General features: G+C 39.8%; 4 protein-coding genes across 6 annotated transcripts; 2 read left to right on the top strand and 2 right to left on the bottom strand.

Annotated features, from left to right (window-relative positions):
• Nucleotides 1–1567: 1567 nt before the first annotated feature.
• On the bottom strand, nt 1568–9275 carry LOC135946496 (zygotic gap protein knirps-like). 2 transcript variants are annotated; one of them, XM_065494723.1, is made up of 3 exons: nt 9164–9275; nt 4113–4190; nt 1568–3544 (listed from the first exon to the last, which is right to left on the bottom strand). In XM_065494723.1, the coding sequence occupies exons 2-3, from the start codon at nt 4188–4190 to the stop codon at nt 2624–2626; spliced, it is 999 nt and encodes a 332-aa protein (XP_065350795.1). In that variant the 5' UTR covers nt 9164–9275; the 3' UTR covers nt 1568–2623. The 2 variants fall into 2 exon arrangements, with proteins under 2 accessions (XP_065350795.1, XP_065350793.1); XM_065494721.1 differs by lacking the exon at nt 9164–9275 and adding an exon at nt 7026–8181.
• An 8058-nt stretch (nt 9276–17333) lies between these two features.
• On the top strand, nt 17334–20566 carry MsrA (methionine sulphoxide reductase A). Its single transcript, XM_065494370.1, has 5 exons — nt 17334–17481; nt 18780–18952; nt 19011–19125; nt 19180–19316; nt 20095–20566. The coding sequence occupies exons 2-5, from the start codon at nt 18786–18788 to the stop codon at nt 20330–20332; spliced, it is 657 nt and encodes a 218-aa protein (XP_065350442.1). The 5' UTR covers nt 17334–17481; nt 18780–18785; the 3' UTR covers nt 20333–20566.
• On the bottom strand, nt 20549–24241 carry sud1 (Prolyl 3-hydroxylase sud1). The gene is made up of 9 exons (XM_065494368.1): nt 24176–24241; nt 23595–23782; nt 23205–23540; nt 22592–22708; nt 22446–22537; nt 22134–22268; nt 21894–22084; nt 21130–21460; nt 20549–20800 (listed from the first exon to the last, which is right to left on the bottom strand). The coding sequence occupies exons 2-9, from the start codon at nt 23767–23769 to the stop codon at nt 20606–20608; spliced, it is 1572 nt and encodes a 523-aa protein (XP_065350440.1). The 5' UTR covers nt 23770–23782; nt 24176–24241; the 3' UTR covers nt 20549–20605.
• Nucleotides 24242–24533: 292 nt separating this feature from the next.
• Nprl2 (Nitrogen permease regulator-like 2) lies at nt 24534–27442 on the top strand. Of its 2 annotated transcripts, none has more exons than XM_065495870.1 (10): nt 24534–24692; nt 24808–24977; nt 25029–25120; nt 25177–25333; nt 25614–25743; nt 25801–25937; nt 26001–26098; nt 26525–26655; nt 26709–26878; nt 27237–27442. In XM_065495870.1, the coding sequence occupies exons 2-10, from the start codon at nt 24831–24833 to the stop codon at nt 27411–27413; spliced, it is 1239 nt and encodes a 412-aa protein (XP_065351942.1). In that variant the 5' UTR covers nt 24534–24692; nt 24808–24830; the 3' UTR covers nt 27414–27442. The 2 variants fall into 2 exon arrangements, with proteins under 2 accessions (XP_065351942.1, XP_065351941.1); XM_065495869.1 differs by having other exon boundaries at nt 25798–25937.
• Nucleotides 27443–27854: the final 412 nt, after the last annotated feature.

Raw genomic sequence — 27854 nt, 5'->3', positions numbered from 1 at the left:
GCTTTGAAGTTTTCACGGACACTACTCAAACACCAAAACTGAAATAGTTATTGCATAATAATAAGGGAAAAAATTCTTTTGAAAAAACTGACAGTTGGACTCATTTTCTTTGAATCGGGTTCTGAATTATTAAACGACCCGCGTCAACACCGTGCTGACGGGAGAAAAACAGAATTTTTTAAATCTTTTTTCTGCTGATAAACAATAATTCAAACTGCATTCGATTATTAACTCACAACAAAAGGGCAGGACCGCGCTCTTAAACCGCTACACCTCAATTTAGCAGAAAAAGTGGCAATCAGATAATCTTGAAATCTAGCAAAGATTTCCACTTGCAATAATAATTCTTCATGCTATAATCAAATATATATTTTTAAGGTTTTCCCGTTAAATATGAAAATGGAAATTTCCAAGCTGCGCAAAGACATTCACTAATTGGATGGAGGCAAAAACTTTTTTATTTATAATGAATAGTTTCATAAATTTATTGTATCAAACTGCATAGTTTTTAGTCACATGAAAAATATCATTGTTTAATTTTTTTCGTACCGCTACTCAGCACACTGATTATTTCGCGAACTAATGGGGCCTTCTAATTAAGCTGAGATTGCCGTTAAAATGTTTGTTTGACGCGAGGCGAGGGGACTCTTTGTTATAATGTCCAAATTAGCAGTTTCAGAGGGGCTGGCGATTTTAGCGTGATAATATTTCAGAGCTAATGAAAGGAAATGGCAATAAAAGCACATTTCACTGGTACCATGCCACGATTTCGCCAATTTCTGACTTTTTTAAGGCAGCCCTAATGGTTTCACGCTTTAATGCTGCGGCCAGCGAACGAGCGAGCGACCCTTCGACGTTAATTAAAAGGCGAACTTTTCACCTCAAAAGAGCTAATTTTCAGCGCCGAAAGAGCAGCAGGGGAAAAGCACGAGTCTCGGAAATATGCGAAGCAGCTCGGCGATAAATTTTATTGCCGCTCGCGAGGATAAATCAAAACACACACACACACTCACAATTTTTGTTTTGCGCGCGGCGGCGAATGCAGCACGATCGGCCTGAGAATTGAAGCGGCTCTCCATTCACGTGTGATATCTGCCAATTAAAAGATATTCAGCCGCGCGCTCTACTCTATTTGGGCATAAATGATATGCGCGTGCACTTAAAACGTACGTATTACTGCTAAATCGAATTACACACGCGGCGTATGTGTGTGTGTGTGTGTGTGTGTTATAGTTGCGCTGCCGTCGATCGAACGAATTAAAAAGTGAGTACCCGACTATTACAATCGAACATCGGCCGTGTGTTGTCGTTAGTCTGCCTCGAAAATTGCTGCTGCTCGTTTCTTTTGATCGTATGCGCGCTGCGCATGCAAATAACTACGTGTTTGCTCCGTGCATTCTGTGTGTGTTGAATTCATTTGCATTTCGATTATGCATGCTTCTCTTTTGAATTGAAAAATTGTTGCAGCCGCAAGAGTTATATACTCTCATTGTTCGAATCTTTAATTTGCGATTAATCGATTCTCGGGAAATACGCCGCGCGGCGCTTGAAATGAAAGAAATGTGAATTTGTTGAGCTGGAATATGCGTGTAATAAATTTATTTTCATCTGCTTCCTTAATTTCTTGAGCAATAAAAGCATTTTCATTTTTCAAAACTCGCTGCGGTGTGAGCGTGCGTATTTATAACAGGGAATAACACATTAATTACATACAATATGGATGCAATTATAAATGCACAATCATATACTACAGATCACGCGCGCGAACGCTGCGGAATATTTTTAACATTACAACATTAACAAAGTAACACTGGCCTGTTTCACTGGCGTAGTTTAGTATTTTCGTACAAAACAAATAATAATAAATAGTAGCAATTTTACATGTGTGTGTGTCTGTAAAAATGATATAGCGAGTGTGCAACTTACATACAAGTCGGCGCCACGGTAACAAAGTATTATAATTATGAAAAGGCAGACGCAGGTTTGCAGGAGAGAGCGGCTATTGCAACAATTTGTGCGGCGGCGGTTGCGACGACGGTGACAGAAAAAAATTGTAGCAAATCTCGCGCGACATTTAGGATTATACCGTTTGAACAGCTCAACGCGCCAGCTGGAACCGCGAGAGAAGAGAGACGACGAAATAATATATTATGCATGTTTAAAATCTTGAATTTGATTATTCGGCTTGATCGTGGCTTTTTGCATTCACACGTTGTTGCAAGTTCACAGCCAAACGTTGAACTGCACAATCGGAACTGTCGAGACGAGCGTAGTAGCATAGGAACAATGTGGACGGTGTCGTGCACTCTTAAGAGCCGGTGCTTCGTCAACACACTCTTGCTGTCTTTCAAAACTTGCTTTCCAGGAACCAATCTAATTTGGCCAAGCAGCAAAATTCTTTCAATCCCCAAATGTTGAGAAATTCTGGATCGGTTGGAATTTTTTATAAGGAGAATCAGGAGTCCTCTGGAAGTCGCCACTCCCAATTTCAATGACATCACGATAACATGTCCTTTGGCAAACTTTTCTAACGGATTTTTCCTTCAAAACCTGGTTGAAATGAGAAGTGAGCGTGTGTGACGTCACAGCATGGCATTAGAAGAGCGTTGCGTTGCAGCTCTTCTCACAATTTTGTCGTCAGGTCGAGCGGCGTGGGAGGCTTGTTGGGCCGCAGGTCGTCCTTGTCGGGCCTGTCATCGTCCTGCCTGCGGTCCCGCTCGTCGACGCTCAGCCGGAGACGCTGTCTGCACTCTAATGGCTCGGTCTTGAGCGCCGGCCTGGCCGACAGGTCCATCGGCGAGTCCTGCACGGGGCCCAGGGTGCGCAGCAGGGCCAGGCCGGTCAGCTGGTCCTCCTTGGGCGACGAGCAGCACGACGAAGACGCCGTCGAGCTGGCCGGCGATGCGGTGCGCGGCGCCGACGGCGGCAACACCGGCTGCTGCTGCTGCTGTTTGGGCACCGGGGAGGGGGGGCCGGCGAAGGGGAAGAGGAAGTTTTTGTTGCTGAAGGGCGACGCGGCCAGGAAGGGCATCAGGCCCGGCTGGCCGTGCGGACTGAGCATCTCGTTCTTGCGCGACGCCCAGAAGGCGGCCGCCGTGAACGCGGCCAACGACGCCTCGTTGTTGCCGTAGCCGGGAAACAGCGGGCCCATCGGGCGCTGCATCAGTGGCGCCGCTGGTGGCGGCGAATCGCAAACTTTTTTCTGCGCTGGCAGCGACGACGGACTCCAGGACGACGACGAGTTGTCGTTGTGGTTTTTCACTGGCTTGGAGGACGAGTCGCCGCCGAGCAGGCTGCTCGGCGACGGACTCGCCTGCGGAATCGTATTGTTGTTGTTGGACTGCTCCTGAAGCAAGCAGTGGATCTTGAACCAGTTGGAGCGGCGGCCGTACCTGGAACCACTCTTGGACATGCCCACCACAAGGCACTTGCGCAAACGACACGCTTTGCACGAAGTGCGGTTCTTCTTGTTGATCACGCACTGTCCACTGTTTTTACAGTCCGAAATGCTGGACAGATTGTTGTACGTCCGCCCGAAAAACGACTGCGAACAGAAGAAAAAAATGACACATATTGTCAGGCAGGCTTTGCAGTTATGACCTTTTTTCCGGAAAAAAGTCAATTTAATTATAAACTACTACCCCAATTTTCAATAAAAACAGAAAAATCCTTGAAGTTCTCTTTAAAAAGATTGAGAAATTGAATTTTTAGTCGTGTTAAGTCAAAATAAAAAAACAACCTATAGTTGCAAAGTGAAACTTTAAAATTTTTATTTAAAAAATATTAATATGTAAACGACACTGACGAAAAATTGAGCATTTAGACTTTCACTGTGGGAGAATTCATAACTTTCTAAGTTTAAGCATAACTTATAAACACTCTAAATCAGTGATTTCATTTTTCAAATGGTTTTAGCGACTTAAATGGATTCAAAGATGGGGAAAATTTGAAAATTACGTTCTCTAGATTTTTAACAGTGGAGCTTTATTAATTCCAAAAACCGCTCTGAAAAATGTGCGTTAATTTCCAGAACTTTTCCAAGGAAAGCATTTTTGTCCATTGACCACCCTCTTGCCGATCCCTATGTTTTTTGGGGGTGGGGGAGGACTTACTTTGCATCCCTCGCACGTGAAGGCACCAAAGTGGAAGCCTGCAGCCGGCTCGCCGCACACTCTGCAAAGCTGGTTCATCTGCAATCAGGAAGACAGATTTTGCCGCTGAGCAATCGTTGTTTCAAGGTCACAAATTGCGCTCTGGATAAATTAATTTGCTCTTTCACAGAACTCTCCCATTAAAACATCATTTAGCGAGGCGTTTTCGCCGCCGCATTTAATTATACACACTGACAAGTGGTTCAGCGCGGCTGCTGCTGTTGTTGCTCGGGAAGGAAAAAAAATGTGTATATATTCCGAATGCAGCGAGCCAGCCGCGAGATGGTGCGACCCTTTTTGCACGTTTAGCAACTTATCGGACGGACGGACGGGCGGGCGGGCAAAAAACTTTGTGCAGATTTAATATTATTTGACGTTGAAAACGCTGTAAGCCGCAGATTAACGTTTCTTGATTGTCTTTTAATGACCGCAAGCGCGCGGCAATCAACGAGTATTATTTCCCCACCCGCTCCGCATCTCAGCTTCTCAGGTGTGCTGTTGCAACGCGCCCGAAATTCTCTATGCTGCGCGCTGTCCCGCATGACTCGCCAAGTCCAGAAGGAGGCATAATCCGAGTAATGGCTCAATTTTTTAAACAGCAATAACATTTAATCCGCCGTTTTTGTGTAATCAGTCGGGGTCGTCCTATCGACCGGGTGCAAATTACGGTTTTCGGAGCGAGTGTGTTCTTTTTTTATTTCTCGGAAAGTGAGGGAAATTGCAGCGCCAAAAGTAGAGGCAAGAAACGAGCGTTTTTGATCCGTCTGTCGCGTCTCAACTTAATTAATATATTTATACTTGGCGAGTCACATCTCTCAGGACGATTACGCGGCACATTTTGGGAGCAAAGCTGAATAAAAGTAGCGGAGGCAACAACAACAACATCATACATTGTATTATTCGTTAAACGACAACTGTTTCTTTGAATACAGGAGCTAGTGCGTTTTGGAAAGCTTTGTGGGAAACCGACGAACTACATTTATTTTTATTCCTTTGATTTTTCAGCTGAATCACGGCCAAATTATGTTTGAACTGCAATTATACGGAGTAAAACTCGACGAATTAAGCGCTCGGCGTGGAGATGGCTTTTTTGAGGACGCGTTTAAAACGTCCTTTCAAGAGTGCATGTGTGTGCTTTCATTCGTTCGTCGGCCGAGCGCGAGAATGCCTGAAAAGTGCAAACGCATATTCAGCACAAAACGCGCCGTTCTCGGATCAAAATTTTCCCATGATCATTATTTGCGCAAATAGCGAGTCTATGACTCTTCAAAAGCCTTTCCGCAAAATTCGAAAAAGTAAGGTTTCAACACGTGGTCTGGGCCAGACGTGCGATACACGCTAAAATTTACTCGGCGTTTTCCCGGCGGAAACTATACACACGAGAGAGCAAGCGAGCGAGGAGCCAAACAAGCTAATCGACAAGCAAACGCGAGAGCTGTCTTCTGGAAATGAATGACGGGGCGATGGGGCTATTTCACGCTGATTCCACACCACCTACACACACACGTTGTTGTAGCGTGCGCGATCAGACGGGACGGGACTCGCACCTCGCGCGAGCTGCTTCACGCTACTCGCGTCCAATTAAAACTATTAAACTTTAATCGGAAATTGGAGTTGGAGTGAAATTGCTCAAGAGTGCTCTGCTCGCCGGCGATTATCGTATATGCAAGCGCGCGCGCGTTGATTGAAACAATACACTTCTCGCGCCTACGTTACAATAAGAAAGCAAGCTAAATATACACGCACGCGCTCTTAATAATAGATAGCTGTTTATTCAATTTCGCTTTACAGCTATTTGCACAACAAGTGGCCTATTGATCTCCTATCTCCGATGGATTATAGAAAATTGCGGAAAATTGCACGATAATTACAAACTGACTTTTCTACTTTTAATTTCCCCTCGCGAATCGACAGAAAATCAATGAGTTTCAATTATCCTTGAGATTTTTTTTAATTATATTCCAACCGATCAGGTTTGTCAACCAAACAGAAAAGGAAAGAGTTAAAAAATCATAAAATCTGCACTCTTTCATTTTTATACTAGACGAAGGAATAATAATTGTTTGCAGCCCATAAAATTATTTAAGTGGATGTGAAATAATTTACACAAAAACCTAAAATACGCTCTAAAACAGGCTAAAAAATATCCCAGGTTATTTTTTAAATTTCTGAGAAAATCGGCAACAAATGCTAATCAGTGAGCAATGTCTCTTAATTGAAAACCAATATTTATTTCACCAGGAGGGAAATTATTCCATGATTCGCGACGAGGGGAATCGAAATCAAGCGAAAAAAGAATTAATAAACTGAAATTCAACTGCTACTCCGTCATAATTTATTTATCATTAAATTATTTAAAGAGGATTGATACTAGACACCCTCAGAAAATCCTTGTTGCCAATTCTCATTAATTCAGTTCAAGTCAATATTGACCTAGGTAGTGCTGTATTTTTTTTAGAAATGTGTCTGCAAAGTTGGCATGCTTTTCAAGCAGTGAGGACTGTCTCCTTACTTTAAATCGGATTTTAGTTTACAATAACACAGATTTCCCCCGAAAAATGTCATATTTCGACGAGAGGAATCAAATTCTGACATGAAAACGTGTTCATAAGCGCTAAGTTTTGGAGAAAATAGGCAAAATTTGATTTTAATTGTAGCAAGACTTTTTCTTAATTTTTTTTACAAATTTTTAAAACAACTTATTTGATAAAAACACTTATTTTTGACGACAATCCTGATAATTCTCAAGCATTAATCCACTTTAAATTTGATAACTGGTAATTTTAGTTAACAATTCAAATTAATTTCAATTCTTAACCAGCATCAATCCACTTTAAAAAGCAGCGGTGAAAAAAATAACGTTTAGTCTCTTACCACGTCAGAGGTATTAGCGCCCGCGGCGAAAGGGTGCGAGGCGGAGGGTGGCGGGGGCGGGTGCGCGGGGGATGCTGCCGAGAGGAGGGTGCGCTGGGTGTGCAGGCGCTCCCACCAGAGAAGCTGCTGCTGAGGTGAGAGGAAGGGCTGCTCGCTCAGCTCCGCATTGCTCAAAGAGTCCATTCGGATCTTTGGTCTGTCGAGGACTGCTTCACATACTGCACTAACCATAAGCTACGCGCGCACCGACCGACGGCATTCCAGCAGAAAGAAGATGCACAGCACTCACACACACACACACACACATACACACACACACCGCACACAGGATCAGCCGCAGCGCATGAGATCATCTCGCGAGCAGCAGAGAGGGGAGCATCTTCAGGTGGGACGGCCGCCGCGCTCTTCGGGAGGTGGAGACACAAATCTCGGCCTTTTTTTCGATTTCGGCCGCCCAAATGTGCTCCAGTTCGGTCATGATTAGCATGAACAGGTTTCTTTCTTGCGTGTGCATCTCGAAACGAAAACGACAGTCGTTTGTTGCGTCGGTCGCGGGCTCGCCCGATTGTTGTTCGCGAGCAAAGAAAACGCATGTGGGTCAGCGCGGCTCCAAACAATTGTATGCAAAAAGACCGGGAAAATGCGGCTCGGTCGGCCGTGGCCGTGGCCGCTCGCTCGCTCGCTCTGCATGATTTGTAACATGTGCGCGCGTCATTAAATTTTATCTCTTTACCTTCCTTGCTCGTAATTTTCAACAAACGTCAAAAAGTTCGATTCAAGGTTTGCCGCGATTTGCGATTTACGTTTGCTGAGCAGGATGCAGAGTGATTTGAGAGCAAATTAAATCAAAAGCAGCCAGCATTCCTCCGCCGATCTGTTGAAATCCGACGCTCGCTTGTGATATACCGATTTTTTTTCCGCCACAGATGAGCCATTTTTTATATTAAATTTATTGCATTTCACAGAGCTATTGTATACAAAAAGCTTAAATTACGGACCAACCGCATTGATCGCAGCACCAGCACGCGAGCCCAATTCACCGTCATTGAGTTATGGAGCAATCTTTTTGTATGTGTGTATGTTACTTAAAATTGATATCTCTCATTCAATAACCGGTTGAAGTCTTCCAAATGATTCGAAACTCGGAAATTTTAGAGGTTGAAACGTAACTTAATTTTTAGTGCAGAAAAATGGAATAAAAATTAATCCTGTGTGGACTGGCGAGGACTTTAAGTGGCAAAATGGGGAATAAGAAACATTTTGCGAGTTTCCATATAGTAAAACAAAATTACCTACTCATGGGTGGCTCAAGTTTCACACACGGAAGGAAAAAAGGGAAATCTGTGCAATTTGCCTACTTTACAGGGGTTACCATAATGAGAAGTTGTAGACCACGTGACCTTGCATTCGCTTACAATTAATTATTAATCCTCTACTTTTTGCACTCAACTTCCTGTAATTTCCCTTAACCCTTGCGTTCCCCACACAAATGAAATGACTGTGCATTCCAGGTGCCTCCTTCCCTCTCTTCCTCCCACCCACACCCACCCTCTCTCCAGCCCAAATAAAGCTCCCGGTCCTCGGTCCTTTACCGACTTTGCCATGTCTGGAATTAAGCATCATCACGCAATTTTACAAAAATGTGTAGAAACCTTACAACTGGCTATTTCTGAGAATTTCGAGTGTCAAGTTGACTAATAAGAAATGCCGATTCCTCAGAGAATAATTTTCTTTGATTGCCCTGTTAATGGTGATTAAACATTAATTATGCATACATAATGCTACACTGTATTTACGGACTCAATAAAGGATGTTATGTATTTGATTAACTACATTATATTATGATGGATAGCGACAGTTTGATAATGTCGGATGGCAATGGATACGCATACATTTATTATGAAAATCTACTTACTGATCAATTAAAAGGTAGTTAGCAACAACCTTGACGCCTCCTTTGATTATGTACTCTATTATTTAGTAAAAAGTATGTGTATAATTATGCGTATCAAACGGATAAAAACAATCTGGCTAGAGAAGAGATCAAAACAAGCGAAAAAAATCCCGAGTGTTGTTACACAAATAAAAGCCGGATCAATGCATTAATGCAAATAAATATGAGTTAAAATCCAACTTACCGGTTTGGTACGATGATTACAACAACTAAATCACTGAATTTCCAACATTTTTACACTACATATTGCACTCACGAAACACTTTCAAAATTCAGCTGATAATTGAATGTCCGCATGAAGCGAAGTAAGCAATGGCAATGAAGATCAAATAAAAATAAATGGATTACTTCAATCAATCGCTTGGATAGGCCGGTGTGATAATAATATTTGACCAATCACGTGAGCTGCCCCATATAATATATAAAAATTTTAATTCACAATATTCCGGCGCAAAACTAATTAGAAACAGAACAGTACCCTGAGATTTCCTCTTCGCTAAAATAATACTTTATTAAATTAAAAAGAGGAACAAATCAAATTAAATAAACAATTAACGCCATTTTAATCAATATAATTAAAAAATGTAATTATAATTATGTTATTTTATTATTAAACGTGTTAGTAGCAGACACTAATTTTTATTTATTTTAAACTATTGTTATAGCTTGTGGAGGAAAAATAAAAACAATTATATTTTTTAAAGGAGATAATAATATTTTTTATTTCTTATCCGAAAAATTCCCAAATACACCAAAATAGTCGATTTAGCATTATTGACGAACCCAGACGATTCAGACGAACTAAAAGAAAGAAAGAAATTTTTATAACTTGCTCTCTTTTATGGCAACATCGATTATTTCTGCTTACAAATGCTTTCCTCTAGAGATAGATGGATACAGTGCAACGAAGAAAACATTTTAGAATTGTTGTTTTTTTCTAAGATGCAAAATAATAAACAGAAATTTTTTTTGCAAATATTCTCCCAAATGTACCATATCATTTTGACAAATTTCGATTCCTCTCGACGAGATCTATCCAAAGTTGTATAAAACATTCTGTGGAAACTCTTTTTTGTGAAATAAAATAGGATTTCAAGTATAGGGAGAGAGTCCTATGCAGGCTCCTTTCTAAAATTAAAAATAAATGTGCTTCCTAGGTATATTTTGGCTCTAACTGAATCTATAGAGATATTTTATGCAATGGCAACAGAATTTTCCGGGATTTTGCAGCATCAATCCTCTTTAACTGAATTATATGGCTTTCTTGTTTGCACTTTTTTTGGTTATGCAACCGTACGAACGGGGCCGCGACGCCGGTTGCCTAATGAGCGCCATTTTCAACCCCGCGGCCGGCTGCAGCACCTGTTGGCGCCGACAATTGGATCGAAAAATGTGTGTTATGCAGCATTTTGATTGTTCGGTGCATTGTACGGTACATACAGATCGGAAACGCTGGTCAAAATAGGTTCTCGCGGCGGCGGCGGCCTTACTTAGTTGGCTGAATAAGATGTGCAGAATCATTGGAGAATAATAAAAAGCGCTCGGCAAGTACAAGCAACACACACACACACACACACTCAAGGGCACGTACATATCATTTCAGTAAGTGCTGCTCGGCGGCCGAAAGGGACCTTAGCTGTACACAAGTCGTGCCTCGTGCGCTACTTTGATGAGGCTTGTAGCAAAATCCGATCGATTGTTGCTTCATTTCTGATCGCGCGGCGCCGATACAAAACGGCCGCGCCGAGCCAGCCTTACAAATGCAGAATTCATACTGCACGCGCTCCACAATTGTGCAACACAATGCTAATTCCGCCTTGCCAATGTGTTCCATCGTCCGACTGATGCGCCTGGGAACACAACTGAACGCCTCCAAAGCGCCGGAGACAATCGCTGCGCGTGTTCCCTCCACTTGCTGTGCTGATCCACTTGTATCCTACGCTCTGTAGGAGAAAAAATTACTGCACCTATACGTTTAATCATGTTAATTTGTATGGGTTCAAGTTCAAACTGTTAATTATTTTTTTATTATGACTCATTTTATAGTAGAAAATCTTCCTGGTCCTGGTAAAATTGCGCAACTTTCAACAACCAAACGCGAATTTCCTTGTTGCAAGAAAAGGTCAACAATCAATTCGACAATGAAAATTTGGGTGTTTGTTGAACGTTGCACCCTTTTACCGGGACCAGGACGAAATACTCTTTTTTCAAGATATGGAATAATTCAATTCCGTTGGGAAACAAAATTTTTAAAAAGAATTATTGTGGTAAAGCAATTAAAAATATTTAAATTTATAAGAAATGTTAATACTGATCTAAAAAGATGGGTTTCTAAATTAAATGACAGAAAATAACTGCATTTTATTGTTAATTTTGATAAAAGTTATGTCCTAATACTCCAGTTGCATAATGTCCTTAGTGTTCAAAGCCGCCAACAGATGGCGCCACTGTATACTTTTGTAATAAATTAAATTTTAAGGCATTTCCGCTGCGATTTCAGACTCAATCCTGCCACTCTGCATTCTTCACTTAATATGCTTTCTTTTGACGGGCTGAAAACCAAAATTGGTTCAGCCAATCGCCGTACAATCGTGAAAAACTATTTTTTGAAATATAAAATCGTTTCCAACGTTTCTACGGCGAATGGCTGGACTGATTTTGGTTTTCAGCACGTGAAAAGAAATAATATTAAGTGAAGAATACACATTAGTAGGATTGAGTCTGAAATCGCAGCGGAAGTGCCTTAAAATTAAATTTATTTACGAAAGTATACGGTGGCGCCATCTGTTGGAGGCCTTTACAACTCTGGTGTATTTTATTACAAAGGCAAAAATACTGCTTGTTGCAAAAAACCTGGTGAATTGAATTATGCGCAATCAATTATTATCCTTTTGAGAACCCAAACTTGTCTGCAGTTTTTTATTTTTTAATTCGTTCGGTTCCCACTGGCAGTGAGTCATGAGTGCGGATTGTTCTGTGTTACCATTTAGTCAGGAGCGCGCGGTGAATAATGACAAATAAACAAGATATTAGTCCGCCCGAGTCAGTCGCTCGCTCGCGTCCGAAGCGAACTCATTGTGTTTCCTGGTAAAAACCCGTTCTCTATTTCAACCCTGAAAAATAAAAAGAGCAAAGCGCCGCTTTTCTTTTTCTCGACCTCGATTCGAGATGCGTAATAAAAAAGCAGACGCGCACGCTATACGCATCCTACACATAAAGCCGGCTAGAACGACCAATTGTTTGGCCGAAATAATAAAATCACACTTTGCGTTCGTTATTTCGCAGGTCAACCTGGCCGGTCGGCCGGCGCACCAGCAGGCGGTGGGTGAGATTTATCGTCCCGCCACTTGCGGCGCGGCGCGACCGTGAAATATGAAAATTAAAATTTGGCGCACCAAAAGCTTTATGCGATCGTATATTTTTATCTGCGTGCGCGCACAAACACAATTTTTCACAATTAGCAAATGATTCTCGAAGCCCGCTTCGGAATGTGTTCGCAGCGCACGGCTTTTTCTGATTATAATTTATATAGAAATAACACTTTTGATGCTGAAAAGCACAGCCATCCAATTTATTTTTTTAACGAGGGTCAACATTCATATTTATTCAGACTGCCTATCTTAAATTGCGATAGAAAATAGAATTATGACGTGCAGCACGAGAGCATCATCTAATGAAGATTTTAAAATGCTAATGAGGACGAGAAAATCAATGTGTGATTAAAATGAAACAAACAGCACAGGAAATATTTTTTTAAGTAAAAAAAATCTGGGAGTAAAATATCTTGCAGAATTGGTAAATGATTCAAAATTCTCCGCTATTTTGAAATTCGTTTAAGAGGTGGTGGATCTAAATAAAGGCAGGGGTTAACTTATAAATTGAGCTCACAGGGAGATGTTCCAAACCTCAACTGCTACGTCTGTGAAACCTTAATTAGTCATGACATGATTAATCATAATAATATCAAATCTGCTTGGAATCAGGACAGAACCAAACAAATATCAAAGTATTTCATGTGTCAGGGTGAAACAATCAACGTTTTTTTCAACTTTGAGTCCCTATATATCTCGAATAGACCAAAAACTACCACCGCATTTGTTTGATTTATTATTCTCCATCAAATGGGTATCACTTTGGCATTTTAAAACTTGGAAAAATTTTGTCCTTTGAAATTTGGTGTATTGTTTTCAACATTTCTTCACCGTTTTGTGACCTTACAATTAGACCTTTACGTTAGTCAACGATCACAAATTGTTCAACATGCCATGAACTGATTTTTAGACATTCAGAACAATAGGTATATGACCGTTCAAAACCCTCGAAAAAAAAATGTTAACTGTGAGCCACTTTAAAACAGGCGATATTCTAGGAATTTTAACCTGATATTTTAGGGTTCGACTACTTCCATGAACTCCACAAAATTTCATCACAATCTGTAGACCCATGCCAAGAGAGGCTCACCTTATTTATTTAAAAAATACCAGATATGATGAGAATTGGGGGGCTGAAACAGCCGCTGGATAGCGAACATCGATTTTTTTTAATTTCTATCTCTTTCAAAATTTCAATTATATTGAGTAAACTGCGCAGAGCTGAGCCATGCACTCGATAACTTTAATTTTTATGATCTGCTTGCGTATTTCTTTCTTTATTTCCTTGTTTTTTTTTAATTCACGAATAAGTATACAAGAATTTAGTGATTTTTAAACACTCTTCCGTTTTTCATCTTCCAGGTGAAGTGCCAATTTGTATAATATATACATAAAAAACTTCTCAGGCACCGCCGCCGAATAGTCTGAGAGTGAAGAATGAATGCGTGCAAAGAAGGGATAATAATCGGGCTGCATTCGAGAGCAGCGTGAATTACAACTCATTTAAACGCATTGAGAAAAGCAAATGACCCGTCGAAGCTGGTGTGTGCAATTCTGTTGCATTCTTGCGCGCGGCGATTAGGTTCACAAGCCTTTATTTGCCACTTCACCGGTTCATTGGTCTCGAAAACAAATATGATGCACGCATATGAACTGCGCGCCGCTTTCAAATCGCGCACGACACAAATCCCGCAGGTGAAAAGAAGCATCAGGCGCGAATTAAACATATTGATGATTGATGCCTGCTAGATATTCGGTAATTATTATGGTCCTCCAGGGACGGATCCGAAAGAGCATTTTTTTGGCAGTAGGAAAATGCTCAGAACTTTATGTGGAATGAAAGCTTTCAAGTCGAATTCAAATCCTGAGATATAAGGATTTTAATTTGGATCTGATGACGTAACACATTGTTGCAACAGAACCAAAGTAAAACAATTTAAAATTCATTTTTATGGCAGTGCCAGTCGATTCCTAACGGTTGAATAATTAGTTTAGGCAGCCGAATCACTCAGTCGACAATTCTACACAACATGAAGACATAGAAACCGTTAATTTGGTGGTTTTTGGTGTGGTCCACAAGAATGCCGGCAACCAATCAGAGAAGCTGGAGCGGTTCTCTGATCGGCGATTTAGCACTAGGCCTTATATCGAAACAGCAGCGCCACATAGGGACAATCAGTTCATGGCCAACCTGCCCTGGACCTGCCTTACCGCTCTGTGCTGGTCGCCACTGTGTCACTTCTGTCTTGATCTTAAGTTAAAGGTGAGATAAACGTAACAAAGCCAATCAAAATCACCCGCTTCACTGATTGGTTGCTGGCGTTCTTGTGGCACTTTATGCTGGGTTCGCACCAATAACCGCTCAAGTATTTACATTTCCGCCGTTTTTGGCACGTCGTTTCGAATTGTTGAATAAGTGATCAGGCTGTTTAACTTAATTCAACCCTCGCAGCAATCGATTTTGGCACTGTCACAAAATGAATTTCCTTGCAACTTTCAATCAAAGGTGGCTCCCTCTGCTGGTATAGCTTCAAACACTTGCATGATTGCCAAAATCATTTTTCGATTGGAAAAATTATTTTCGAGATAGAAGCAGTGTTTTGTTCTTACCAATATATTTATATGTCGAACCAGTTACGAAAATGGCGTCTCTCGAGATAGTTTTCATGGTCCTTTAATAATTTTCTTTTCACCGTGCACATCTTTTGAGCAGTTTGAACGTGCAGTCTATAGATTTGATTATCGAAATTAATTTACATGCTGCTGCTTCCTGATGCCGCGGCGTCAGATCTCTCGGGGGGAATAATTAGGTGACTTGCAAATCGAAATCAGAATGCGCGTTTTGGAATTACGGCACCAACATACACACCGGCCGGCTTCCCTTTCTTTCTCTCGCTCAGAGTCCAATTATCGAATCAACGTTTTCATCGCACGCCTGTGAACAAGGCGAATTAGATTGCTCTCAGTGTGTATGTGTTGAGCCCGGAAAACAGATTAATTAAATTGCCATATTTGATGGATTATTATGTGGCTAATAATTCAAAATTGCCGGCCAGATGAGGCTCATCTTTCCCTTCAACTCGAGGAAATGGAAAGGAACAGAGCACATATATATTCTTAGAGGTTCTTGAAATGCGTATATTTAACTTATTTTTATAGTTTTCGCTATAAAAATCTAGTTGCAAAACTCGATTTAAAGAACGCAGAGCAGGAAATCGCCATTTTCCAGTAAATTTATTAGCTCTGCTTGTCATTACCATGACGTATTTTATGTTTGCATTTTACTTTCAAGACTTGACGTGTATTGAAATAATGTTTCCATGTCACTGGAGCTCAATAAGGGAAGTGAGAAGGGCTATTAAATTGTTATTCATAAAACGACATTGTAAAAGGCTCAAGCAAACGGCCTGTGCAGATGATAATAAAAATAACCCTCCATCATAGCTTGGATTTGTATGAAATTTGAAATTGAAATGTGTATTTTAACTTCGTGCCTTTTCAAGCCAGCCCATAAACTTGAGGTTAATTCTAATTTTTATCCTAAAAACTATAAGTGAAAGAGACATACACGCTTCTTTAATTTAATATTTCAATTTCTGGAACGATCCCAAAACAACGGTAGATTTTGGTTGACTTCAATGCAATAAACACGGCAGGGTGATGACCTTCCGCTCCTCCTTTTTGAGCAACAGCCATTTGGCGCCGACGACCCGCGTACGCTCGTCTTACCAAAACAAGTTACGCCACCCGCACCAAATGTCTGCTCGGCGGCACAGCATCAAACGCTCTCCAAGGCGTGTGTGTGTGAGAGAGAGAGAGAGAGAGAGAGAGAGCAAGTTTCATTATTTAATTGCAGTTTGTCAATTTTGTTAACCCATTTATTATTTCAATAAATTCGTGGTAGTAAAATTAAATTAAAATGGGGATGGTTAAATTTCGATAAATTTAGATTAAAATTAAAGCCAAAAAAGAGGATGAAGACGGGCCAGACTCAGGTCTGATACAGAATTAGTAAATAATACAAAAATATTACAACTAAAACAGCTTAACAATTTCGTAATCTTAATAATGGCTTTCCTGTATATATATAGAAAGTAAACATGTAGAAATTTGAGCTCTATTTGATTGAGTCAGAATTTAATGAGATAAATTCAAGACGGTTGTTTTTTACCAACTTATATTGTTCATATCAGATAACAAATTTCCTCATCCTCTTAGCCCAAGTTTTTGGCTGTTTTATGAGTATAAACCACATAATATTTCCTTTGGGTTTTTTGTTCGACCAATTTCCTAATTATTTTCACGGAAAATCCTGGCTGAAATAACTAGAACAGAAAACCAAAACTCATGCGTAGGTCATATGTCAGCCAAAAAAATGTTTTTTCACTAAATCAGTGGTGAGTGGTGGCATAACGATTGCTGTTTTCTCTCAAGAATTGTAAGTTTTAGAATTAAAAGCAGAAAAAATGGAAAATTTATCAGTGCGATGACTGGTGGACCGAAATAATTCTTCAAATTTTATTATGTGATGACCTTGCACCCATATGGAATTTGTGTCATCTATTTTCTCTATTTAGTTTAATAAAGTGAATAGTGAAATATTGCCCAATTCATAGCAAAATAAAATGATACGCAGACCGCAACAATTTGCACACTTGTCTATTCTCCATTCAAGGTGGCAGCACAACGCTTTTGAGCACCGCTTGAGCACCACAAGTCTACAGAACGAGCACCAGGTGTCTCTGCCAAAATTATATTGCTCAGCTCAAGCTGGAATTTCGGGATGCGGGAATAATCGCCATCGATAGCCAGCAATTGCATTTAATTTTTAAACCGCTATGCCTTTGCTCTGTAATAAAAAGTCGAACGAATTTGAAAAAGTCTCTTTCGGTTCAAAATTGCTTAGAAAATTTATTTAATTTAAACCAGAAGTTTTTTTAAAGTAAAGCAAGTAGAAAACTAAGCATCGATTTCAATACAAATTCGCGGATGTATTTAATTACAAAACGCTCTCTTTGTTTTGATGGCACTTGCAGTCTGTCAGTCACTCAAGTCAACCCTCATCCACACAGTCGTCGTGGTTGAAATATTTTAATCAGTCAAAATTGGTCGCGGATCTAGCAAATTTGACGTAAGTTTTGAATATTTAACAATTAAAAACAATTTTTGCGTATTTGCCAAAAAATATCAGGTGTAAATTTTAAATTTTAAAATTTTTTAAACAAAATACTGAATTTAAAATACAAATTTAACAATTTTAATAATACCAAAATTTAAAAAAGTTAATTGTAACACTGTTTAAATATATTTACCGGCGAAGCGCGCAAGGTTACATAATCAATCTCTTTGTCGTCTTATAATTATAATTATCTGATGTAATACTTTACTTGAGGTGCATGATATAGATCAAGAAATCTTTCGAATTTGCCAAATTTGAAATAATTCTGCTAGGATCACTGAGGTTAGTGCAATCTGATTTATGAAAGTGATCAACGACGAGTTAAAATTATTGTTATTTTCGGCACGCGCGGCTCGAGTCAGTTTTGGTTGAGAGTGATCAAGGTCCCTTATTCCCCGGCGTGCCTATCTGCTTTTTCGTTGGCGGCCGCTCCTTAAGGAAAGGAAGTCGCGTTGCGTGAATTAAAAAAGCGAAACGACGTCAGGCCAAGTTGCTGCGCATCGGGGCCAAGGACGAAATTTGAGCATTTTTGCTATTATTCTGCCGTTGCGTGCGAAGCTCTCATTCTGAATAAATTTTTACCAGCGTTTCTTTGTATATAATCATAATTGAACTTGACCGCTCCAATAATCGATAAGAAGCAGCGGTGTGAGGAATGGTGTTTCGCTCTCTGATAATATCCCTTGCCGGAAATTTAGATTTTCTTTAGATTTTAATATTTTTTATTTAGTGTTCCGGAAATAGCAGACACAGCAGGGTGGTATCTTCGGTAATTTCACTGCTTTTCCGATTTTTTCTAACGCAAAATAGCAGTTTCCAGCAAAACGACGCAATTTTTTAAAAATTGTTCCAATATTCGCATCACAATTGAATGATTTCCCCTGCAGGAAGAGGGATTTTGAGCCTTGTGGGAGCCTCGTAACTCGCTAACTCTGTCGAATCAAAAAATTTCCTCTCTACAAACTAACAAAAATTTCGCTAAAAACTAGAACCTTGAATAAGAGTTTCATTTTGAGGCATTTGCTGCACATTTTTATCTAAGGTTGTTGACCAACTGGCACAATATAAGATATATACCTTTGGGGAAACACAACGCTTGTGATAATTTTCTAAAAGTGCAAGCCATCCACATATCTCGTAATCACGGAGCAAATATTTGCTTGAGGAAAATATTTACGAATATTGCTCGACCTTCATTAAATAAAAATTTTAAAGGTCAAAAACATTTCGTTGAATTTTGAAATTTTCAGGTCACCATGGCCAGCAGTTTCCTGCACAAGGTGGACATCCCGTTCAAAAAGGCCACGTTCGCCCTGGGCTGCTTCTGGGCTCCCGACTCGATCTACGGCGTCGTGAAAGGCGTCCTCCGCACTAGGGTGGGCTACACCGGCGGCACAAAGGCCGCACCCACTTACAGGGACTTGTAGGTTTTCCGTTTTCCGCCCAATGCTGGTCATTTAAATGAGTGCGTTGTTCAAAAGGGGCGATCACACGGAGGCGATCGATATCGACTTTGACCCCAACACCGTCACCTACGAAAAACTGCTCAAGATTTTCTGGGCCAGCCACAATCCCACCTCAGCCTCGTCCAAACAGGTTTTAAAACTGATAGGTCTTGATTTTATCTTAAATTAAATTTGGGTTTAATAGTATTCCTCGTTCATCTACTACCACGATGATGAGCAAAAGGACCTGGCGACCAAAACTCTGAAGGCAGAGGAGGCCAAGTCGAAGAAAACCGTTCTCACCAAAATTATGCCAGCAACAGAGTTCTTCGTTGCTGAAGAGTAAGTCCGAAATTTCACGCTAATTTAGAATATCTTTATCTTGTCCAAGAAAAATCCCGATTTTCAATCAAATCTGTGTTAAAATTTAGTTTCAAAAATTCAGTGCACCATAAAATTAAAGCAGACCTGGATTTTAAATTTTTTGACAGTGAATTAGGTTTCGCGGTTGACTCACATGGTCAAAAATCTGACACGACGTGCCAAAAATCGGCGGAAACGTAAAAACTGCTTGAGTGGTTTCCGGTCTGAACCTAGTAAAGAGTGCCACCTAAACCTATCAGAGCAGGAAGCGGTACTCTGATTGGCTTTTTGACGTTTAGCTCACCTAATTAGGACATTAGGATCGGGACAGAAGCGCCACAGCGCGAGCCAGCGCAAGCGTTTCAAAGCTAAAAGGCAGGTCAGCCACTATAGCTAGCCTTTATTTAGCTTGCACCGACCGCCGCTGTGGCGCCTCTGTCTCGATCTGAGGTCAGCGATACGTCAGAGCCAATGAGAACCACTCCTCTCTCTGATTGGTTTCTGGCAATTGATCGGCACTGTCAAAAATTACATTCTATTCTAAGCAACACGGGCGGCAAAATGGACAAAATAAATTAGTATAGCGAATTTTGCTGAAATTTAAAATCACAGCATTTTTCAGATCTTCAACGCAGTCCCGAAATTTGTTAAAAATCTGGATTAAATTGCAATTCGCATAAAATATCTCTAAATCCCCTCATTGCAAATATTGGTCAGAAAAAAGCAAGTCTTATGAAATTAAATATCTATTTTCTAGCTACCACCAGAAGTACAGGCTGCAGCAGCACCGCGAGATGAGCAAGCTGCTGGGCCTGTCGTCGACCGAGGAGCTGGTCAACTCGCATATTGCAGCCCGATTAAACGGCTACATCGTGGGCCGCGCCGGAGTGAAGCAGTTTGACGAGGAGTCTGCAGCCCTCGGTATTGATGAGAACCTGGCCAAGGAGATCAGGAGGCTGATCCAGAAAAACGAGGGTAACGGACCGTCTTGTTAAATTCCAAAACGGTCAATCCGTATTATAATCAAACGACCAAAAAGCTTGTTACGAAAAGCCCACCAGGGAAAGTTACTTTGTGATAAGTGAATTTTTTGTTTTAATCGCATATTATATGTTACACAGACGCTTCATTCAAACGCTCAAATAAATAATTGGCTGGGGCAAAAGACGTCTATCTTTCTGATATCCTTATATTAAATAAAAACCTGGAAATTTGATTTTAAAAATAGATACTCGCATCGTTTTATTAGTCAAGGCACAGCAAAGCCATTAATCGGAACAAGAGCCATTGTCTGACGAGGGCGAGGAAAGCAACTGATTTGCTTTCTGAAGGACATAGTAACGCAGCTGCAACGTGTGGAAACCGTACTCATACCTGCTGTTCAGGTACTTTACCGTCCGGTCGACGCTCTTCCCGGCGTACACAATGCTCATCGAGTTTGCCACCGGCATCAAACTCAGCGCCTGAAACGTGAACAAAGCAGAAAATCAATTATGAGAACGTGAAATCAGCAGTTAACCTTAATTTCAATATTTTTCAGTTCAATTTTTCAACAATAACAATCTATAAAAATTACATTGTTGATGGACTCATTGATTGAGAACAATATTTTGTGTTTTTTGTTGATTTAATCTCCCTAATACACACTGAAACTTCAGTAAAACATTTAAATTATATTTAAGTCTCATTGAATCATCTAAATTAAGCATTATTAAACGTTGAATCCAGAGTTACTTGAGAGCAATCTAACAATTTTCAAGAAAAAGTGAACTTGGACAGAAAAAAAATCTACCTCTTTGCAGCCCTTTTTCGTGTTCTCGACGTAGCTGATTGTGCCGCCGACGTCCTCTGGCACAAGCTCGCTGTTGAAGTGGAAGTAAACGTCAAGCACGTCAAGGCAGTTCATGTGCTCTGGGGAGACGAGCAGGGTATAGCAGCCCTGGGACCACTGCTGCACCTCGCTGTGGCACGACGGCTGCTCCTCCACGTCAGGGTCGGCCTCCTCCACCAGGTCCAGGCCGGTCATGTTGGCCAGCAGCGTGAACATCGACTGGCTGTGGAGCAACTCAAGGAACTGTTGCAGCCGCTCAGGAAGACTCGACTTGTCTGCTCTTTGGTAGTGTCTGAAACAAGGAAATCAAAATTTTAGCTTCAGGAACAATATAGGCGAAGAAATGATTCTTTTTTTTGCAACTCGTATTTGACATTTAAAAAAGAACTGTCTACTATAGCTGTTTCTAGGGAATTTCCGGCAATAACCGCCTTTTCCACAAATTTAGTAGTTCTTGAGACGCATAAAAATGAGAAAAACTGTTATTTTAATATTGGCAAAAATTATCTTCCAACAAGAATCCTTGCAAAAATTAATCCTTCCAATTTAAAATTGGCATCCTGTGCAAATTCAACTTTGAAAAGATTATTTATCATCTGGGCTTTAGACCTGCAATTTTACGGTCTAGAAAAAACCAGTTTTTTCGTGCTTTTTTACTCTAAAAAACATGTGCAATCCCTAATTTAACAATTGTGAAATGTAATAATTAACATTATCTGGCTAACCTTATATTTGGAGGGCCGACGATTTGCCACTGAATACTTGGGTCAAGGAGTTTCTCACAAAGGTCTTGATAGCATTCCTGAATGATAAAATTGTGCAACTGCGCCTCTGACTTATTCTCAAAATGCAGCTGGATCGAAGTAATGTAGCTCTCTCGCAAGTAAATTGGGTCGATGAACTTGTCTAGAGCGATCTGGAGCAAGAATTAAAATCAAAAGAATAATGTTATAAAGTACTCTTACTCTTGACAGGTTGGCAGGTAGGCCTCTTTCGATAGGAAGCAGCGGACAACTCGTGTCAGTGACTGGAGCCGACGGCAGGTGGAACCACCCACTCACCGCCACCCTGATTTTGTCCTGATTGACTAATTCCGAAACCTGTGAAATAATACGGTCTGAAAAACTGAGATATCTAATTTTATAAGAAAATGATTTTAAATTGGTTACTAGGCAATAATTAGAATGTCAAAAAATTAAATAAAATAGAAATTTCACTTCACGTGTTTTTTTTCTTTTGATTTTTAATTAGCGAGGCTTCTAAGTTTGAGCTTTTACCTGGTGATGTGAATTTTCGGACACTTCAAAAAATAAAAACCTATTCCAGGAAGGCTGGATCGATTTGACCAAATCCTTAGGCTGCTTCTGGTCTGAAAAGTCAAGATTGTTTGATGGGAAATAAAAAATGTCGGTGGATTAATCACCATCAGAGTTGAACAGGTCCAGCGTCCCTCCATCTCCCTCTTTCCAGTTTTTGTTGAGGTAGTAAAGGAAAGCGATCTTCCTCGTCGAACATCGGTCATCATGGCACAACAGGTAGTCTATCCAATTTAAAACACCAATTACAAAAAATTCTGAATTGGAACAGGAAACAACTTGAACTCTCCACTGAACTAATTTATAGAGCTGGAGATTTTTAGCAAAGAATTCTTTATTTTGCTTTTATTCTTGAGCAAAACTTTCTGATATTTTAATTTCTGACAAAACAACTTCCAATCGACATTTAAATGAGACTTTGGATATTTTCTGATGAAGATTCATATGTATTGAATTAGACAAAATGTCACAGGTTGGAGGAAAAATTGGCAAGAAAAATAAATCAGTCTGACAATGAGTCATAATAGTTTTTCAGCAAAAAATTGATTTTTACAGGTTTTTTGGGTCTTACGGTTTTCAAAAATTGTCCTGTAAAAATGAATATTTGGTCCAAACAAATTTATAACGCAACCTACTTATTTTTTGTATAAATTTCGTTTAGTTTGCTTGACCTTTGAACTGCGACATTATTCCGCCATGCATAAAAGAATTTGGACGTACCAGTGTGTTCATATCTTGAGCAAAAGGTGTCACACCTATCAGTGAGCGGCAGCTTGGTCACCTCGACCAGCCACTGCCTCAGGTTGTGGTAGAGAATCTTCTTGAGGGCGGCCACGTGCGACAGCTCCACGTTGTCGAAAGCCTCCGACTGGTGGAACTGGAAGAGGTCGTTGTTCTTCAGGGTGTAGTTCAGGTCGCTCAGTTCGTACTTCAGGTCGTTGAGGAAGTTCTCACCCTGGATGAAATCCTCCACCAGGCAGTGTTTGAACGGGAAGTTGCTCAGTTTAATTTTCGAAGGCTTGCCTGCTTCCGAGCCATCGTCCAAGACGTTTCCTTCTGCAGAATTTAAACTTATTAAAAAATATTTGGTTTGCTTAATAAATTTAATACCTTCGTCTGTCACAATGTCACAGTCTTGATTATTTTCCCATTTTTCAGACAAAATTTTGGTTGATTTAACAAATGCTGGGTTCAATTCGAAAGGCTCCAAGACTGATTTCTTTTTGCATGACGTTCCTTTCTGGCCCTTCGAACGTTTTACTCCTTTTTCCTCGACGCCAGACATGATGAGAGAAGTTCTGAAATATGTATAGGGATATTTTAATACTTAGAAAAAGGAACAGAATTTTGCTTGAAAAAAATAATACAAAATATATTCCAGAAGACTTTAAAATTAGGGATACGTACAAATTAATGATGGTAAACTATTTTAAATTTCGATGGAATACTTAATTGCATGCCAAATAAATTTTTCATTTGCTTACAAATAAAGCATGGATTTTTACAGATTCAATTGCTAACTTATTTGTTTGTTATCAATTTATGTATAAACAAACATTCGTGAATTTAAAGTGATAACCTTATTATGTAACACAAACAACAAAATGTATTTTCACGTGCACACTTGGTGTATACAGGAATACTGTGGCAAATTTCCAGTCAATGTACTTTTATTTTAATAAAAATAATACCTTTCTCGCTCGACTCCTCGTGCTCGCAGCCCAGCAAAACAACTCGTCACTTTAGCAGGAGCCGGATTGGGATTCCCTCCCCCTTTCTGTCTTAGGCTCGATCTGCTATTCACACCAAGTCAAATTCTACTATTTGAAATTGACCTCTATTAGATCTCTCTAGCATTACGAATTCAAAATCATCTCTAATTATTAATGTGAATTTTCACGATTCATTTAAATCTGAAGAGGCAAGTTCCATGCCAAGAATCATGAAAGAATTGCATAGTTTATTAACTCTTTTGCTATTTGCACTGATACATTGTGACACGGATTATCTGTCTCTGCATCAGCTGCTCGACCTGGTGATAAGTCGTGAAACTCGGACCAAAACAAATCATCGATTTAAAATTTTTAGAGTTGTGTCTCATTTCTTTTATTTTCTACCCGTCGTTTTAGAAAAAGTAACCATGTGAATGGTTTTGTTAAAGATTGATTATTAAGTTTTAGATTCGACGAGCGCTTGAAAGAACGAAATGTAAGCTCACATATGTTCAAAAACCTCATACTGTAACTACTACTCTCTTTCTTTGGTTTTGTTATTATTGAGTTCAGTAATTAGGGGCTGTGCTTGATCATTTTATACATTTCAGAAACCCTGTTTAGTATAGACACAATGCTATCGGACACGCAAGGTGCGTTGTCACCGGCGCGAAGTGATGACAACAACCCTTTTTTTGAGGGGTGTGGGCGAGAAGGGCCCATTCGGTGTATTTTCTTCAGCGAATTTCATCCTACTGCAGGTCCCAAAATTTCCTGCCAAGTAAAAAATAAATAATATTCGATACATGATGATAAAAAATATTGATTTCAGGTTCCTGAGGATTATATCTCAAAGGAAGTGTTTGATGCCGTGTCTGTCTACATAATTCCAAAACAGCAATTGCAGAGAAGCATTTTGACTGTGTAAGATAACAAATTAATGGCTTGTAGCTGATTTATAATTCTCGCTGCCGCACCAGTAATGTTCTAGGCCACAAAATCACAGGCTTCCCGATAAACATCCCAAATAAGAAGTACGCCCGAAACGCATTTTACTTCAACCTCTGCTTTGTCTGCGATGCCTGGGCCCGCACAGTGCAGTACGAGGGTGTTGTCAAGAAACTTGCAGAGTATTTGGTAATTTAAAACTGAAGTTTATTCTAAAATTTAAAAACTACAAGAAATCTCAATAGAAACTTTCCCTTAAAAATTACTTAAAATTAAAAATTTCATAAAAAATCTGCAAATTCAGCAGTTCTGATAAGGCTTCGTGAGAGCAATTTTTTTCGCGAAACCTGGTGAATTTTGTTCCAACAGCATTATCAAAAAATTGCAAACCATATAAAAAATCTACCGAAAACATCAATTTTTAGATTCTAAAAAATGATAGCTCAATTTTGTTTCTTTTTCACTCCAGATGATGATGGAATTAGAAAGCAATTTCCTGTCAAACGAGCTGCAACTGGCTCCGGAGAAATGCAAACTGCCGTCGATTTTGCAGCAAATCTTGTTTGATCTGAACTCGAAAAAAAGCTGCACCATTACTGGTACTCAATTTGCACAGTTTTGTGGAGGAACAGGATCTAAATTTTTATGGTCAGCAGAAGGCACAACAAACATGCACCTGAAGGTGGTCAAGGTCGCCTCGGATCCGCCGGCCATTCTGGACCACCAAGTTCCCATTTTCACAGTCAACGTTCAAAATTTTACCAAGGAGATGTGGGACCTAACCACTCAACAGGCAAAATTACTACAATAATTTATTTCCCTGGTTTTTTGACTTGTGTTTTTTTATTAATATCAGGTGCTGCCTTTTATAAACGGATTTAATCACGTGGCGAAGATCGCAGCAGAAGCCGATGTGGAGAGTAATCTTGTCAAAGCTTGCGTGCAGAATCTAGTGTGAGTACTTGGAAATATATTTTCTTGAACATTTAGTTGTAATGACGGTCTAAATCTCTGCCTTAAAAATAATGTTGTGATGCCGCCACGACCAAATGAAAATGATTTGAAACATTGGTTTTTATCAGACTAAATGTGTCAGGTCATAAGCACCCCTTAAACCCTCCAGGTTGATACAAGTTAAACGGTGTGCTTATTTTGTAATTCTGAAGGTTAGAAAAAACCCGAGATTTGGAGTTTACAATAATTGAAAAAGAAGAAATATAAAAAATAATCGAGTATTGATGAAAATGAAATTAAAAAAACAACTACTCTGATAATTTCATGAATGTCATGGCGAAGATAAAACAATTTAATTCACTTTAAATCCAAAAAATCTTCTGCGGATTCTAATTCAAGTTTTTTTGTTTTTTTTTTTGTCCACAGCTATTATGGCGTGGTGCAGTTGATTCCAATATTCCAGTACAGCAATGTCTACTGCGCCACTCCAGCCTTGCAGAAATTGTCTGACGACGCCCACAGTCAGGAGGATTGCCTCAAATACGTGGCTCGATCAGGTTCGTTTCAATCAAATCGAAATTAAAATCCCTGAAATGTTTGATTTCCTTAGAAAGCAATCTGCCGGCGCTTCGCGATGTGTTCAACATGTACTGCAGCATGACCCACGGCATCACCCTGAAAGACCTATGCCTCAGGTTGAACCCATACACCCTGAAAATCGACGAGCAGAAATTAGTGCAGTATGGACTTCTTCAGGGATACATTCGCAGGATCGACAAGGTAAAATTAAATTAGAGCTTTTTGTCTGCTTTGAAAATTGCTTTTACCAAATATGTGAAAAAATACTTGTTACCTTTGTGTTAAATAATCTACAAATTTTGTTAAGAACTTAAATTATCCAGATTGCCATTGAAATTTCTGAGAAAGTCGGTGTCAAAGTTTGCATGCTAAAGTACTATCTCGTTTTTAAAAATTAAGATTTAAATTCTCTAATTTCTCACACCATTGGATGGATCGCGATGGAAAGAATTGAAATTGAGTAAAAAATCATTGTTAGACCATTAAATTGTTCTAGAAATTAGGCAAAATCTGTTATCAATTTTGGCCTTTTTGAAAATTAAATGGAATTTTGGGCTAGATTCCAGTTCATTCGGGCAGCACTCACGGGTCTGAGCTGCCAACTGCGATGACCTTGCAGCAGCACTTCAACGGCGTCAACACGTACGACGAAATTTGCTGCTTATCCGGACTGTCGGCGGCGCAGCTGGATCAAATCGTCGACTCGGATCCGACCGTTTTTATCATATGGAAGTGATTTATCATGTATCAGACTGATTGTTGGAGGAGAAATAAAAAAAACACGCTTTTCTTGCATGAAAAATTTTTATTCGTAGCGACGAAACACTGAGCATATTTACCATACACAATTAGAATAAAAATTTACAACAATCTGTTAATCAAACATTATTGAGAGGGAGACTGGCAGCTTATTTAATGTTTGTCTCATACAAAATCTCGTGACAATGGGTGAGAATCAGTTAGCAAACGAAACGCAAATAAATATATATATTTTGGTTTCGAGTAGTGTTCAGCTAACGGCTCAACCATTCACACATACTGCGGTGCATGTTATGTAGAACTGACTGCTGATGCTGAGAGGTACAAAGGTCAACAAGAGTGAATGTGTGAGTGTGGTTGGTTGGGTTTTTTTTCACATGCCTAACAAGGTACACACACACGTTTAATCCAGATTAGA

This window comes from Cloeon dipterum, chromosome X (assembly GCF_949628265.1).
Source record: "Cloeon dipterum chromosome X, ieCloDipt1.1, whole genome shotgun sequence".
In the NCBI taxonomy this organism is placed as follows: domain Eukaryota; kingdom Metazoa; phylum Arthropoda; class Insecta; order Ephemeroptera; family Baetidae; genus Cloeon; species Cloeon dipterum.
This window is presented reverse-complemented; position numbering and strand designations above follow the sequence as displayed.